This window comes from Natrix helvetica, assembly GCF_964273705.1.
Source record: "Natrix helvetica genome assembly, chromosome: 4".
NCBI classification, from domain to species: domain Eukaryota; kingdom Metazoa; phylum Chordata; class Lepidosauria; order Squamata; family Natricidae; genus Natrix; species Natrix helvetica.
Window position 1 is genome coordinate 53,335,223 of NC_138550.1, and position 16,988 is coordinate 53,352,210.

At 38.2% G+C, this 16,988-nt stretch overlaps 1 protein-coding gene across 8 annotated transcripts in view; it reads left to right on the plus strand.

Annotated features, from left to right (window-relative positions):
* Positions 1-16,988, plus strand: part of SON (SON DNA and RNA binding protein) — a 37,985-nt gene that overhangs the window by 19,899 nt on the left and 1,098 nt on the right. Inside the window, exons 7-12 of one of the 8 annotated variants that reach the window (XR_014175170.1) lie at positions 1,866-1,976; positions 5,118-5,234; positions 10,100-10,175; positions 11,544-11,664; positions 12,327-12,409; positions 12,905-12,938. Coding sequence is in view for 3 of the 8 variants with exons in the window: in XM_081950388.1 (XP_081806514.1) it covers positions 1,866-1,976; positions 5,118-5,234; positions 12,905-13,052; positions 16,181-16,249; positions 16,404-16,519 (561 nt within the window). In the remaining 5 variants the exon portion in view is untranslated. The other 7 variants (XR_014175169.1, XR_014175171.1, XR_014175172.1 and 4 more) reach the window with 7 other exon arrangements.

Below are 16,988 nucleotides of genomic sequence, written 5' to 3' on the forward strand. Positions count from 1 at the left end.
AGGGGCTTTGAGGGTTTATTTTAGCCGCAGCGCCGGGCGCAAGCAGCTAGGATTGGCCGCCCACAAAGGACCTCCCCAGGCTTGCTTTGCTGAACTAGAGTCAGTCACCCCGCGCTCACCAAAACAAGTCCGGGGAGGTCCTTTGCGGGCGGCCAGTTCTAGCCGTCTGTAAAGGACCTCCCCAGCCTCCGGCGCCTGTGACAGTACAATACACCGTGCGGCAGTTGGAAACTGCTGTGCGGTGTTTTGTTGCCGCACACCTTAGAGCAGTGCTTCTCAATTATTTTCTGTCATGCCCCCCCTAGGAAGAAGAAAACATTTCGCGCCCCCCCCCGCGCGACTGTAAATAGTATCATTTGTCTATAAAATTGTTATAAGTACACCTCTGCATAACATAGCACACCGGTCTTTCCTCGTCTCCCACCGTAGTCACATGCTTTCTTTCCTCTTTCCCTCTTACTTGTCTATCCTTCCTTCCACCCTCCCTTCCTCCTTCCCTTCCTTCCTGCCTCCCTTCCAGTTCCCTCCTTCCTCTTTCCTCCTGCCTGCCTGCCTTCTTTCCCTCCTGCTTATCTATGTTTCCTTCCTTCCTTGCACCTCCCTCCCTTCTGCCTGCCTGCCTTCTTTCCTCTTTCCCTATCCTCCTATCCTTCCTTTCTCCCTCCCTCCTTCCCTGCCTCCCTTCCAGTTCCATTCTTCCCTCCTTCCTTCTGCCTCCTTCCTGCCTGCTTGCCTTCTTTCCTCTTTCCCTCCGGCGTGTCTGCTTTTCTTTCCTTCCTTCCACCTCCCTTCTGCCCTTCTTCCCTCCCTCCCCGCCAGCAGCTCCTCCAGCATCCCAGCTGGAAGCAGCAGCACAACAGTCGCCGTTACCAGGGGCGAAGGGGTGGCGGTGGCAAGATCGGGCGACCGCCGCCCCTTTGTCCCTTCCCCAACAGCGGCTGTTGCGGTGGAGCTTCCAGACGGAATGCTGGCGGTGGAGCTGCTAGCGGGGAGGTGAGCTGCGCTGTGGCGAAGACGGGCGGTCCCATGCTTCCCTCCCTCCCACCCCCGCCCGAGCAGGCTTCTTGCACAGCTCCAGCCCGCGGCTCCAATGAAAATCCACAGTCCGAAGTGCTGCCACTTCCAGGCGGCATATATTATGCCTCGCCCACGCCTTCGCCGCCGTTGCACCCAGATGGAAAGGGAGCCTTCGCGCCCCCCTTTACGGAGCCTCGCGCCCCCCCAGGGGGGCGCGCCCCACTATTTGAGAACCGCTGCCTTAGAGGGAACAGTGGACCCAGGTGGCTACATTCGGCTTATAAGAACGCACTCAGATTTTCACCCTCTTTTTTGGAGTAAAAAAGTGCGTCTTATGGGGCGAAAAATACGGTACATAGGGAATGAAAGTGGAGTTAACCACCTCCAGTATGACACATCCTCACCAGACCAATTGGCAGATCTAGGCTACCAGGCCCTTTTGGAAGGCCAAAATGATAGGGGGAAGATTGTCTTGGTGAGCATTTTTCCAGAGGGCAGGAGCCATGGCAGAAAAAAGTTTTCTTCTAGACCCTGTCAGCCAGAATTCCTTGACCAATGGAATCATACCCTTTCTGCTAATGTGGTTGAGGCAGACCAATCCCATTAGGGTGAGATGGTTCCTTTGATAACCTGGTCTCATGTTACAAAGAGCTTTTAAAGGTGATAGCCAGTACCTTGAATTGAAGCAAACTGGCAACCAGTTCAGCTTGCAAAACAACAGTGTAACAGGCCAATACTAGTGGCCACAGTATTGGCTTGCAATGAGATAAAAGTTTGTATTCCTCTGTAGGAGAATTATTTACTTAAATACATAGAGAAAAATAATAATATTTTTACTATTTTTTTAGCCTGTGGACATCTCTTCAGCACTGAGTGAACGGACGATAGCCCAAAAGAGACTTACGGAAAATACATTTGATCTGGAGGCAATGTGCTTGTTAAATCGTGCACAAGAACGGGCAAGTTATAGTTTCTTTCCATTTCCCAATTTTAACTTGAAAATTTTATTAAAAAGGGAGGAATGTAAAATATTACCAGTTTTACATAGTTCTGGCAGTATTGTTTTGTTTTGTTTGTTTGTTTTTATTGGATTTATATGCCGCCCTTCTCCCAAAGGACTCAGGGCGGCGTACAACATTAAAAAACACACATCCCAAAAGTATTAATTTCAGACTTTTCAGTTTCTTTAAAGCTACGTTGTTTACATGTTCCCATACAAACATAGGCATTGGATTGTTTCCTTAGGATGAGTGATAAGCAAAACAAAAGTGGAAAAAAATAGTAAGCAAAATTGAAAGGAAGTGAAATCTAATTTATATCGACATCTTTTTCTCTACTTCTCCATGCCTTTCAGTTTTGGGAAACTGTCTTTTCTTTGACCATATAAATATACTCATTCAAAATTGCTTTTGTTTTTAATCTTCTCACTTCTTTGAGGATCTTACTGAATCCAATGTCAATTTCCTAGATCTCCTCCTTACCAATTCTTGCTTCACTTCTTTGTTTTGCATTTCAATTCTTATACATTATTTCTACATGACCAAATCACCTATATTTCTTATACTGTTCAATCAGTTGTGAATTAAATCCATATTCACCTGCCATTCATTCTTAACCCTATTTCTTTTTTTACTACACAGACTTTTTAAATAACACACTCCCACTGCATTCAATTTTTATGTTTCTCCTGATACATCAAATAACTTCTGATTAATGAAGTGATAAGCTGCAGACTAATATGCAGCCAGACTAATGTGCAGCCAATTTCACTTCTATTCATTTTATGCAGCAAGATTCATACAGCCCACTACCTTCCTTCTCATGTTTATATATTTTATAATTTTGCTATCCATTTTTCCCTCCTCGGTTAACAGTTCCCGTCAAGTTTCAAACTTTTTCTCCCATTTCCCACCATTTGTGTATAATGTGCAGTCGTTTACTCTATTTTCTTTGTTAAAGACCAATAACTTGACTTTCAAAAGATTAATTCTTGGATATTTGCTCTTAATTGCATCATACGGTATAGCTGACATTTGGTACACATAATTTGGTTCTCAGAAAATAAGATAGCGTCATCTGCATGCAAAATACAGATTCATTTCTTAAATTTGTGTCTCCCTAACACCAGAAGTATTTTTCCCCATACGTATATTAAACTACACATCTTTATTGTACTTCCTAGTCATTATTGAGCCATTTGGTAAGCACTCCATCGGTTCTTGTGTCTCCAGCAGCCAAATTTTGACTCTCTGTTCATGCAAAGCAATTCCATAATTATCACTTTAATACTAAAAGTGGTTAATGACAGGAATAAGTGTTGCAGGTGTAAAGCGCCTCATCATGTTAATGATGGCAGCTCTGGTTGCAATTTTTAAGTGAATTCCCCTCCATTTGTGACCTCCTGCTGGCTTCCCTATTGACTTTGCTGGTGAGGAGTTGGCAGTGAAGGTCGTAAATGGTGACATTGTGATCACTGGACGCTGCAAAGTCAGAATTGAGAGCTAGTTGCCAATGGCTGGATTGCAATCGGAAGACGTGGGGATGCTACAATGGCTGGAACTTCAAGGACCAGTGCCATCATAACTTTGAACAGTTGCTGAGTCAGTGTTGTTAAGCAAGGACCATATGTATACACTTTGTCTAAGTCATAAAATATAGAATAAACTTTCTTCACCTGCACATTCTCCTGGTGTAAAAATCAGTCACCTTGGAGGTTCTTAGTGCTCTCTGAGCTTGGTTGTTTTCTTGCAGATGTTTCATTAGCGAGCTAGGTAATGTCATCAGTGCTCTGTGCACCAAGAACCCCACAATTCAACTGCTCTGTGCTACATACGTTTTCTTCCATCGGTTGTAGTCACTTCTTGTGTCAGATGTTGATGTTTGTTCTGGCAGTGTCAATTTCTATTCATATTCAGCATTGCCAAAACATAATCTGCATATAAATGAAATAAATATGATGACAGTATGCAATTACGATTCTTAAACTGAAGCAATTACTCCCAATTGGGTTATTTGGATATATACTGAGGGTAGAGGAACAACTTGTAGTTGCTTATTTGTGAGTTGAGTGTTCATTTTGGGACTGCCATTCTTAGGATACTTGTGTAAAATAATGAACTGGGGTTTTTTTTTTTTTGAGGGGGGGGAGTGGCAGTAATAACGTTATTTAACACTGGGAAAGGGGGTCGAACAGTTTAAGAATCATTGATATACATTCCTTTCCTGGTTTTAAACCATTTAATTGCGCAATACTGTATTCCATTCCACCTGTTGCTTCCTGATAGATTCCTTACAAATTCTTCAGTAGGCAAATAAGGTTGCCTGGTATGTCCACGTTTTAAGGACCATCAACAATTTACTGGTAGTGCTCAACTTACAACAGTTCATTTAATGACCTTTCAAAGTTACAACGGCACTGAAAAAATAACTTATGAACGTTTTTCACATTTATGACCTTCGTAGCAGCTCCCTGATCATGTGATCAAAATTCAGATGCTTGGCAACTGATTCATACTTACGATCGTTGTTGTGTCCCTTTTGCAGCCTTCTGGCAGGCAAAGTCAATGGGGAAGCCAGATTTACTTAACAACCGGGTTACTAATTTATCAGCTGCAGTGATTCACTTAACTGTGGCAAGAAAGGTTGTAAAATGGCACAAAGCTGAATGTCTCACTTAACAACAGAAATTTTGGGCTCAGTTGTAGATGTAAGTCAAGGATTACCTGTATTGTAGCATAGCTAGTCAAAAGCCTTAGGAAATAGCAAGATAGGGTCACACTCTAAGGTACAGAGTAAGGTTTATGTCAACATAAACAGTGAACCTTCTGCAGGTTTCCGAAAGTTCTGAGGGATTTTTTCCCCCTTAGAGAAGACTATGGTTCCATTGCTCTTGAAATAGTCATAATGTAACATTTAAATACTGAGATATTGGTAACACTTGGAGATGTTTTCAAGAAAGTATTATTTTAAATTGTTTTGAAATGAAAGTATCAAGGTTTAAATTGATATAGCAAGAAGCACTACAACAAGGAAGTTATTTTGATATAGTCTTAATGTTGGGAAATGTTTTAATTAATTATTATGCTCCTTTGTAATTGCAGATTGATGCCTGGGCTGAGCTGAATTCTATACCAGGCCATTTTACAGGCAGTACTGGAGCACAGGTCTTGACTTCTGAACAGTTATCCAACAGCGGTCCCCAAGCGTGGGTTAAAAAGGTAGATGATATTCAGACAGATGAGTCCCAATGTCACATTTTAAATTCCCTTGAAATCACTGGAAGAAGTGATACTGATACTCTTAGGACAGTAATAACATCCTAAAATATATGCAGAAAAATAAATTAAAAACATTTATTTTTGTGTTTCGTCACGATGTGTTTTGAATTCTGTATTTACACTGCTTAATAGCTCTGTTAGTACTGGTTTGATAGGCAGACTTTAGAAACTGGGAGACTGATATGTGGTCACCTGTTCAGAAATAACTGTTTTAATTTCTCCTAGGGTTACTGTTATTTTGTGCTGAAATTGTCTTGAAATATGGTTCCAATTCTATGGGCTTTTCTATTAGTTTAAGCTTAGTCTTGATGCTGATTTCAGTACAATTTGGATAGAAACTCACTTGATGGTCAATACGGCTGTAAAAATTCACTTGCTTCTGTTGTGCACATCTTTGAAAGTGGAATTTGCCTAATTCTGGCCTGAATTAACAGTATTCTTGGCTCTTAGAAGATTCTAGGATTTTCTAGATTGCAAAGGCAACATTTAGAAGTTATTATCATTATCATTATTAAATCCTAAGAACAACGGCCCATACTTGATGGGGACATCAGTAAGGGACAAGTTGATGAAAGTAGACAGGTAGTCTTTGCAAATTGAGAAGAGGGTTTTTTTTCTTTGTCTGCAGAATATGGTTGTGCCTATTAATAGGGCAGTGGCAGAGCTAACACACATTTACTTGCATTTATTAGTTGCTCAGAAATAATGCAAAGATAATGAAAATACAGACTGTTTGGATAGTTTTTGCAGTTGAGTTTTATATGACTGATCCTGATCCGCTTACAGAGCCTATGTTGCATCTTGTTTCTGTAGCTGAAATCATAAAGGTGCTTTTAAGTTTGTAGGAACTATCGTTTGAGAATTTACAGTTTTGGAAAGTTAAAAAGACCCTTATATAGTGGGATGATATGCTTGGCAAGTACATTTTTACAGTCTGAATAAACAATTATTTATATATTTGTTATGCTTGCTGATCTATTAATTACTTTTATGATTGTCTAATTCTGATTGGCTTTTTTCAAAGCCCTTTTAGTTGGAGCCTGCTTGTTTTTTAAAAGCATTGTAGATGAATCAGTGCATTTAGATACAGTAACCAGAGTTTTATATTTGTGTTTTGTTGATAAAATGTATTATATACTTTTACACTTTTGTAATTAAAATATATGGGAAATACTGTAAATACACTATATGTAAATATTTCCTCATGAAAGGGTTTTCTCTATGAAATAAAAGTGGAGAATTGTTGGTAATCATTAACTTACAGCAGCCATTTTAACAAAAGGTTCACTTCCATTATATGTCTGGTATTCAGCACTCATGTACAGTTCACAAAAAAGGCCATACTTTCTATAATATAATTGGCAGAGTATCTAATTGGTACATGCTAATTTTAATGAAATCTGAAAAAAATGGAAAAATCTTGAATTATGACATCCCAGAAGATTTTGCAATAACCTTTTCCCTTGTTTTTTACAAGATGCCTGAGTGATACATCTAGGGGCATATCTTTTTTTTAAGCAGTGAACATTTTGGAACTACTTAGATAGCTCTACCCAGCTATTTGAAATTGTTGACCGTGAGGACTGTTTATAGCCATTCTTCACAGAAGGTTGAAGCTTTAAAATTAATGTATGTAGTGTACATATATGTAGCTGATACTGCTTCTGTTTTTTAGGATTCTAATATAGGAGAAATTGACTCTTAATTTTCTTAACCCCAAGCATTTTGTTCAGGTCTCTTAAACCTATAATAATCTTTATATTATATGCTTTGGATTATAAATCTCTCTTTTATAATATAGTCTGTTAGGGGAATTAGATATAATATTGCTTTTTTCCTTCATCTCGTACAAGTCTCCGGCAATTATTCACTACTTGAGTAGAATAGTTATTGGAGGCCTGTACAGAGTAGATAGCATGTTACTATTACTTTTTTTAAAATAAAAAGTGTTTGTTGGATGTACAAATATATGGAGATGAAGCTCTTGCAATTCTGTTTGTGAATTGATATAGTTTGTATTGTGTGATTTCTATCACTTTTGGTCTGAAGATAGTTGGGTAGAAGATTTCTCAGAGAATTATGAGATAAGATGGTTGAGCTTTTTAACTCTATGGTATTGTATGTCTCCACATTTTCACCCATAGAGGGCTATGTATATAAGAAATTACTCTTATGTTTTTGGAGCTGTCTCCTTGTAAGAATGATTATTCCCCCACCTCCCAATTAATAGGCAAATCAAAAGCACCTTGAAGCAGTAAATTTTAGATTTTGTTGAGTGTATAATATCCCTAAATATTCTTTATGTGAGAGTTTTCAATTGTATTCCCAGAAAATGTTGGCTTCTTGAATGAAGTAAGAAAGATGGCAAAATCTATACAAAATGTTAGATACAGCCTATATGCATACAGAATTCCTGAATGAAAAGTCTTTCTTACAACATTTAAGTTCAGTTGTCAAGATAAGCTTTCTTGCTTGCAAATAAGACCATTGACACTCAATAGGACTTGAATGTTGCATATGATCAGGCTATTAATTTCTTTGCAAGTGAAATATGAAAAACAAATTAATTCACTATTATTACATATAATAAATATCCCCCATTTTCTTAAAAGAACAGTCATTGGATATGTCAGATGACTCTGGTAAATTATTGGTCATTTTTCTGAGAAATGAAATGTTAAGTCTACATTGTATCAAGCTTTTTAAAAAACTTACATTGAAATTTAAGAATCACTTAAAAATAAGAGAAGGATACGCAGAGGGTTATGTTTGTTAATGTGCTTTATGTTGTGGAAAGCAAGCTACTTTAAAAAAGCAATTTGTGTTTTTATTTGCTTGAATTTTAAGCAATGTAATTTAAAATGTTTGGGTATTAGGGTTTTTGATATTTTTGAAGAAAGAACAACTTTAGTCTGTTTGCATTATCAATGATGTAATCAGTTCACAAATACAAAAATATTAAATTCTTCACAGTACATGTGCAACACATTTCTTTTTAGGCTTACTGTATTTATTTGCTTTTTGAATCACATATATGGTGATTTCTTGAAGAGGGTATTTGTTAAATATTAGGCCAAAATAGAAAGAAAACAATACTAATTGTCCAGTAGAGATCGGTATCTCAAATAGCAGTCCTTTTTCCACCATATTTTTGAGATTCACTCAATAACTAAATGTGTTTAGGAGCATAGCCTTAATAACAAATGAAACTAAATCTCGCTTGATTTTCAGACAGTGTCCCGTACGTTACTATAAAAATAGTCTTTTAATTTATAATGGTAACCAAATTCATATTGTCAGTTATTTCCTATTCCAAAAAGAAAAGTCGGAATACAAAAAGTTAATTTACTTTTTTCACCAACCAAGAAAACGATAGACTGTTCTTGTGAAAGAAAATGGGATAAACATGATAGATCTAGGAGAACTGGTAGTGATTGGTGTTTTAAGGGATTACTAGGTTGAGCGCTGACGTAGAATAAAGAGAGTTTTTGGAAGTTGAGTTCCTTGGATATTCTGAATGCTGTGCTCTTCTGAAGCTTCCCCTGTCCCAGTACTCTGTCCCCCTTCAGGAGGACCTAGATTTCATCTGGAGGGACTGACAGCGCTGATCTTACACGATTGCTACAATGAACAGGAAACCCGACCAGGAGTTCCCAGGTGAAAAATGTATAGGAGAAAGCATAATGGTATGCTATAACAATAATCTTCCCTTACTTCAGAAATCAGTGTCTGCCAATATTACTCTCTCCTGAAAGCAATGCAAGACCTTCCAACAAAGTAAGCATTTGTGTAATAACAAAACAATTGGGGAGGGGGCACTGAAGAACAGGATTGGTAGATTTCTCCGATTTGCAAAGGTTGGAATACTCCTGATTTTGGACCTTCTTAGGAGCTTAAACCAACATCTGATGATACTGCTATATTAGATCACTGTAATGATAAACATACACTTTATTTTATCTGCAACTTAAAAGCAGACAAGAACGTAATTAGTGCTTTCATCTAAGGGCTAATAAGTTCTGCCATGGAAGTAATTATCTGATTTCTGTCATTAATATACTTCGGAGCAAGGCTTCTTATCTCTATAGAAAAAAAATTTGAAGCACGTGAACTGCCTTTTGGCACTCTGGCAGCATTTTTCAATATGTTCCTGATGTTGTGGACACTGTGGCTACAGAACGCAGATTAGAGAACAACATAGATTGTCTGCCCTGAATCCAGATAAGAGAATGGAGTTAAATATATTTCCAGTAATTGGAAATTAGAATTTCAGCTCCATTAGCAATTCCTTTTTCTATATTATTGTAGTACATTATCATCTGAGTAGCCTGGATATTCTGCATTTCAACTATAATAAAATACTATACACATATACACACAAGCACACATAGCAGTTTCAGCAGTGAATGTGAGTTTTTGTGATACTCAATTTAGCTGCAGTGTCCATCCACATTACTTCCCCCCCCCCTCATTTTACTATTGTTCCTCCTTTAGCATAATGCTGTTTACTTCATAGCTATAAGTATAGATATAAAGGCAACTCTGGCAACTTCACTCTTCCCATTTCCCAATCATTTTTGTGTCCATTTAGAAGTAAAAACCATGAACACCACTGTCTCTTACACCTGGCCATAAGAAATGTTGTTTACTGTATGTGAGAAATATTGATTTGGTAACAATATTCTTTAAATACTTAACATTGGTTTAAGTGAAGTTTCATTTCTGAAGTAATTACAAACTTTGCAGAAATAGTCAGTGGCAGACATGGTCTGCTCACTGTAGTCCGTTCTGTGTTTTTCTTATAGGTATTCACCCTTGCACCCAGGATTGGGTCTTGGCGTTCCCATTTGTGTGGGCTTTTCTTGGCATTGAATGAATCTGGTAAATTGTGATTTCTTACCTCTTTCGTTCCTAACTATCCCTGCACCATTCTGAATCTCATTTTTTCCCCCATTACAGTGGTGTTGAATACTTACTCTGTCAGGCGTTCTTAACTGCTAGGTGCTTTTATTAGATTTCATTTGCTTGTCCTGTGAACTGATTTGTAGATATGTCAGCATTATTTTACAATAGGAACAAGAAATGGCTTGCCCTAGCTAGTGACAAGAAATTTACTACTTCACTAAGTCTTGTTTAATATAGAGAGATTTAAAGAATCACAAAGGACAAATTGCCATAGAAGCAATATAGAGTCAGAGCAAAACAAATAATTCAAAATTTAAAAACCTTTATATGTTTCCCATATAATTTGTTGACTTTATAGTTGCCTATTTCAATAATAACCAATCTTGACCTATTGTACCTTTGTACTGGAAAAATATATTAATAATATTGTAGATTTAGTTCCTCCGTACTGTGAAATAACATAGTCATCATGTAATGTTATTTCAAGTACTTTCTGATAGGGATTATTTAGCATTGTAAATAAAATATCATATTACATGTATATACTTAACAGGCGTTTTATTTTAGCTAGGTTTTACTAGCCAAGTGGTTTCCAGAGCAAGATATGTGCAGGCTGGAATACATGGGCCTTGCTTAAAGTATCTGGAGGATGTGAGGCCGGAAATAGCTCATATAATTTTCTCATGTAGATGAATCAGTGTTGTTGTATTTGACATCAACTACTGTTAGATGTAATTTGCAGGGATATAAAGGGCTGTGGGAATAATCCATACCTCATGAATTAAAATGCCTGGAGTGTTTGACCAGGAGTTGCAATGTGCAATCCAAGAACAACAGAAGAAATATTAAGATTCCCCTTAGAAACCATAAACTTCAGTGCCTAATTAATCATCGATTCCAGTATTTATTTACAGATGAAAAGGATTTGGGGATTTTAGACAAAAACTGTTCTTTTTCCAGTGGATTTTGGCACATGTTTTCTTTTGGGTTCTATCATTGAATTCTACAACTGGATAACCTGTTATAATAATCAACTTGATGCGCAATCAGAAAACAGTACTTCTTCAAAAATGTTGTACTGTGCTTCAGTTTTTTTAAAAAACCCTCCCAAGTTACATTTCATCTTTGTAGGGAAAAAGAAAACAACCTATAGGATTGTGCTCACCTGCATTTCAAACCAAAAGTCGTCTTCTCGTTTTGCCCCCAATAATTAGGACAGTTTCTGATAAATTCTTGCAGCCTCAAAGACCTTCCTGAAACAATAGGCCCCTGGCATTTTTTGTGAACTGGATACACATTGGTGATGAAACAGACATTGTTGATGAACATTCTATCATTGCAAAGCAGGTACAAAAGAGGAGTCGGAGCCCTGGGTGACATTGACTGGGGTTTGTATCATACTCTGCATGGTTGCCCTTTTCTAATGAGAGGTTCGTGGAAAGGAGAGGGGAGGATGAAAATGGAAGTAAGTAAAAGCCATTCTAGAGGTGTATCAACTCGAAGCAGTTGGTAACTGGCATCAGCTAACATGTTTCTGTGTACACAAACTGCATGGCTTGCACCAGTCAAACTGTTTCTGTGAGAGGTAATGTCTGCCTCATTTAGCCTTTTCTTACATCAGAAAGACTTTTTCCAAAGTAATGTTCATTTGCATGGAATACAGATATCTATTTAATTGTATTATATGGACTGATTTAATACTTGAGGAACTCATGTTACATATGTCATTGGAAACACGACAGTTTGCTTTCTTAACAGAAATACAGAGATTAGCATTGCAGCGTGTGTGCGTATGACATAATTTTCTGTGCTGAAGAACAAACCTATTTACTGTACACTCAGTTCGTTTTCAGTGCCTATTTTCAGTCATTGAAATGTAGACTGAAAGCAGAGGGGTTTCTATGTGTAGTTGGTATGTGAAGTTTTAAAAATGATGTGCTAATACTACACACACAGACACATAAATATATGTATGTACTTATATGTTTGTGTGTGTGTATATATATATATACATACATCTACACAAGCAGTTTGTTGTGTTGGGTCCTTGGGTGGGGCAGAAAGAGAGATGATAGTTCACAGAATAGCCTGTGAACTTTCACCCCTCTATATGGAAACTTGTTTCAGGGCCAAATCTGCCTTGTAGCTGCCTTCTTGCCACGGTCAATGCCAGCCCTACTATTCACAACACTGCAGCCATCGAGGCCTAGGTACGTAAACGTTTAAGGAGTTTTTAAAGAACTATAAAGCAGAAAGCATTTTAGTACAGTTGATATACTCTCACTAATAGTATGACTTTTAAGGATTTCAAAACATTTGTCCTGTGTTACTGTTGAACTGTATGGCTAAGCTTTTTTCTTTTAAAGATGCTTCTATCATGCATGAGGAGTTTTGTGAGGGAATTGGTTTTCAAAGGCCCAGATTGTTTCTGAAAATGTAATTGGTAAAGGAGTATGTTTTACTCAGTAAGTAATATATCTATACAAATAAGTTTTTGCTTGTTTTAATTATACTTTTAATTTGAAACAATCCATTGAAGTTTTCTAGAAGGATATGCATATATTTTGAAATCTGAGTTGAATTGTAACTGAAAAATAAGTTGAAACAAATGAACTCATCGCTGAAAATATTAGAAAGGTCTACTATTTTTCTAAAAATGTGTTAAACAAAGATGTCTTTTTTCCCTTTTTTCCCCGCTTGGATAGGATCAGTTTCTCAGAGCTGCCCCTGTTAGTGGAGGAATGGGAGCCCAACTCATGAGAAAGATGGGATGGAGAGAAGGAGAGGGCTTGGGAAAAAACAAAGAAGGAAACAGGGAGCCAATTTTAGTTGATTTTAAAACGGATCGGAAAGGTGAGTGTCCAGTCTACAATTCTAATATGAACAAATCAACTGCTCTTTGAAACAATTATCTTGACTTTTCTAAAAACCCTCCAGAAGAATGCCATGCAAATTTCCAGGGATAAAGATTTACCTAAGGAGCACACAGAAAAAAAAAATCCTGCCCTCTGTCCCCAGTTCTTACATTGGGGTAGGAGAACTTCATAATCTCTCAGGAAGCATGAACTGGATGGATTGGCTGAACCCAGTTTGAGAGTGCATACATTACAAACCATTAAACGCTCATGTAGGTTACAGTTAGTGTCCTAAACTGTATAAAGTAGTTTACTGACAATTGCTGTGGTGCCTACAGCATCATTGGTATGTGAGACCAGAGATTCTTGCCTGCTCGAAGATAGACTGCTACATTTGTTTGTCTGACCAGAAACCTAAGATTTTCAGAAATGTAAAATTTAATTTTAGCTACCATTACTGTATGTAGAAAAATACTCTCCTAATTTTATGACTTTACAAATGTATACATTTTTATATGCTTTCTGTGTTTACATTTTTATATTTCTAGTAATCGCACACACACAAAATGTGCATAATGTGGTGTTAGACCATCTCTGTACACATGCCTAGAGTGCAAAAAAATTATGCTTCAAGCATAATCAGTGTGCCTTGCTTAACCTCCTGGCCCAAATGCTAATGGAATAGCCAAGCTACTGATCCATTTGCAGGCCAACAGAATGTGGGTGATTTGGATTCCAAGAGTGTGCTATTCCACAGGGCAGGCTCAGGAACAAGATACAACTCCTAGGTCCTGCAGGATAATCCTGTTGAATAGATGGGACTTGGAGCTAGTGGGGAAAGCAGAGACAATTGGAGATAAGGGGTCCAATATTTAACTGGCCCTGAACTGTGTAGGATTTATAAGTGATGTATGTTATGATCTCAATAATTTTATTCATAAAGTACAATGACACATTGGTACTCATATCTGCACTGAAACTCATTAAATTTGGTATTCAGTGCATTTTGATGTGAAAGTTTTGCCCCAGTACTCTTTGTTTGGTACTCAACACACAATAGCACTTAGACTTATATACCGGTTCACAGTGCTTTACAGCCCCCCTTTAACTGGTTCACAGAGTCAGCATATTTTCCCCAACAATCTGGGTCCTTGTTTTACCAACCTCGGAAGGATGGAAGGCTGAGTCAACCTTGAGCCAGTGGGACTAGAACTGCTGGCAGCTGATAGTCATCAGAAGTAGCTTGCAGTACATGCTAACCACTGCACCACAATGGCTCTAGGACTTGTTGGCTCCCTTCTGACACACTACATTATTCCTTATGTGAAACATTTGTTTGGTGCTTATTTTTGGTACTCATCCTGCCTCCTGGAACCAATTAATGAGTAGCAAGGTACCAATGTAATTTCATAATTTAGTTAATTTTCATTTTTTTGGTTTTGGTTTGTCATATTTTATTTATTAAAAACCTAAGCTGCCTTTGGAATACTAAATATTCAGATAATAAATATCTTTTGAGTATACATATGTATACATTAATGCACAAATAGTATTTTGAACATAGAGTTTTGGAAGCAGCAGATACATTAAATATACCAGTAATTTTTTGTTTCTGCACTCTGACATTGTGGTATAGATGTTAAATAATAATAATAATAATAATAATAATAATAATAATAATAATAATAATAATAATAATAATAATAATAATAATAATAATATATTTATTTCTTAGCCGCACCCTCTCCCGAAGGACTCGGGGCGGCGTACAATGAAACATATGAAATAAATATGTGGACAAAACAAACATATAACAGAGACATATACCGAGACACACACAAGGAGGAGGTCGGCTGATAAATAAAAACAATTAAAATACAGTATTTAAAAACCCCTAGATAATTAAATATAATTAAAATACCCAGTTAAAAACCCGTCAGGAGCGATATGGTTAGATCAAAGTTGAGCCAGGCCAGCTGCTTGGAATAGGTGGGTCTTAAGCTTAATACGAAAGGAGCGGAGGTCAGAGGTATTCCTAATATCCGGAGGGAGGTCATTCCACAGGGCTGGGCCCGCCACAGAGAAGGCTCTACTCCTAGGCGCCGCCCCGCGACACTGTCTAGTGGACGGCACCTGGAGGAGGCCCTCTCTGTGCGAGCGAATTGGTCGCAGGGATGTATGGGGCAGAATACGATCCCGCAAGTAACTAGGTCCTGAGCCATGGAGCGCTTTAAAGATAGTTATCAAAACCTTGAAACGCACCCGATAGACCACAGGAAGCCAGTGCAGCTCGCGCAGGAACGGTGTCACATGGGAGTACCTAGTACTCCCCATAATTACCCGCGCGGCTGCGTTCTGGACCAACTGTAGCCTCCGGGTGCATTTCAAGGGAAGCCCCATGTAGAGAGCGTTACAGTAGTCCAAGCGAGACGTCACCAGCGCATGAGTGACTGTACGTAAGGCGTCCCGGTCCAGTAGGGGGCGCAATTGGCGCACCAGGCGAACCTGGTGGAACGCCCCCCTTGCCACGGCTGTCACATGGTCATCCATGGACAGCCGGGCATCCAGGAGGACGCCCAAATTGCGCGCCCGCTCCACGGGGGCAAGTTGAATGCCCCCAATGGCCAATGATGGAATTAATTGGCTGAACCGGGGAGCTGGTACCCACAGCCACTCCGTCTTGGAGGGGTTGAGCTTGAGTCGGTTGTCATCCATCCAGATCCGTACGGCTTCCACACACCGGGACATCACTTCGATGGCCTCGTTGGGGTGGTTCAAACAGATGAATGAAAGTAGATTCCCGAAAAGGAATCTCTTGAGCTACACAGGTCATGCAAGAATGCACTATGTATAATTGTTAATGAATCACAAGCTTAATGGAAATTAAAATTACTTGCATATAAGAAAAAATGGTTAAGGCGTATTATGGTGATTTGAGTTTATTGGTTAAACTGGTGTGGATGATGATTGGAAATGGCATTTTTCTTTTTGCAAGTGTTAGTAGTGTTTCTCCATTGACACTTGTTGGTTTAAAAGGTAAGGCTAATATAGAAATGTTACTAAATACCAAGTGCATTAGGAAAGAAATGAGCACACAACAAATTTAATTCTCTTTTTTTTTTCAAGGCTTAGTTGCTGTGGGAGAGAAAACACAAAAGAGACACGGGCCTTTTAGTACGGGGAAAGATCTTTCAGGTAAGACTTGGGATAACAGATATCTGCTTTGCATTTGAGGAGAGAAATGGTTTCAACAGTTGTTCTGGTTAGAGTGAAAAAAATATGTATAAAAATATAACAGTCTTCCTTGTGTACATGGAAGATTTTTAAAAATATGTTTTTTCTTGTTAAGGCAAACATCCAGTATCAGCTTTGCTGGAAGTCTGTAATAAAAGAAGATGGTCTCCGCCTGTATTTGTACTGGTGAATGATAATCGTCCTGAATATCGCAAACATTTCCTGTTTAAGGTAAATTTTAATTATAACATATATAAAAATGCTTTTGTAATACATGAAAGGCAGAATACAATAAGGGGTCCTTTCACATGGATCTCTACTTTTGTGATGTTAGAATTTGGTGAGTCCCTTACAACTTCCTAATTTGAGAGTATTATTTCTTTGATTTGCCATTCACTGGGTGCAGAAAGAAAGGACGTGGTCATAATATAGAACAATTGCCCTCAGCAACTTAGCAAGAAATAATCCTTAGCAGTTTATCTTCTCTTTAATTTTTCAAAGTAGGATAAAATGAAAAATATATACATAGAGACATCAGATAGGTTGAATTTTGCCATCTAACTAGAAAGGTTTTGGTCTAAGGGCTCCTTCCTGATTGAAGAAAACTTTTCAAATGAAGTCATTGTTCCAGCGAAAACTCTTGGATTTAACCCAACGAAAGCATGCTTATTGCTTCAGAGCTGTTAATTTTTATTTGTGT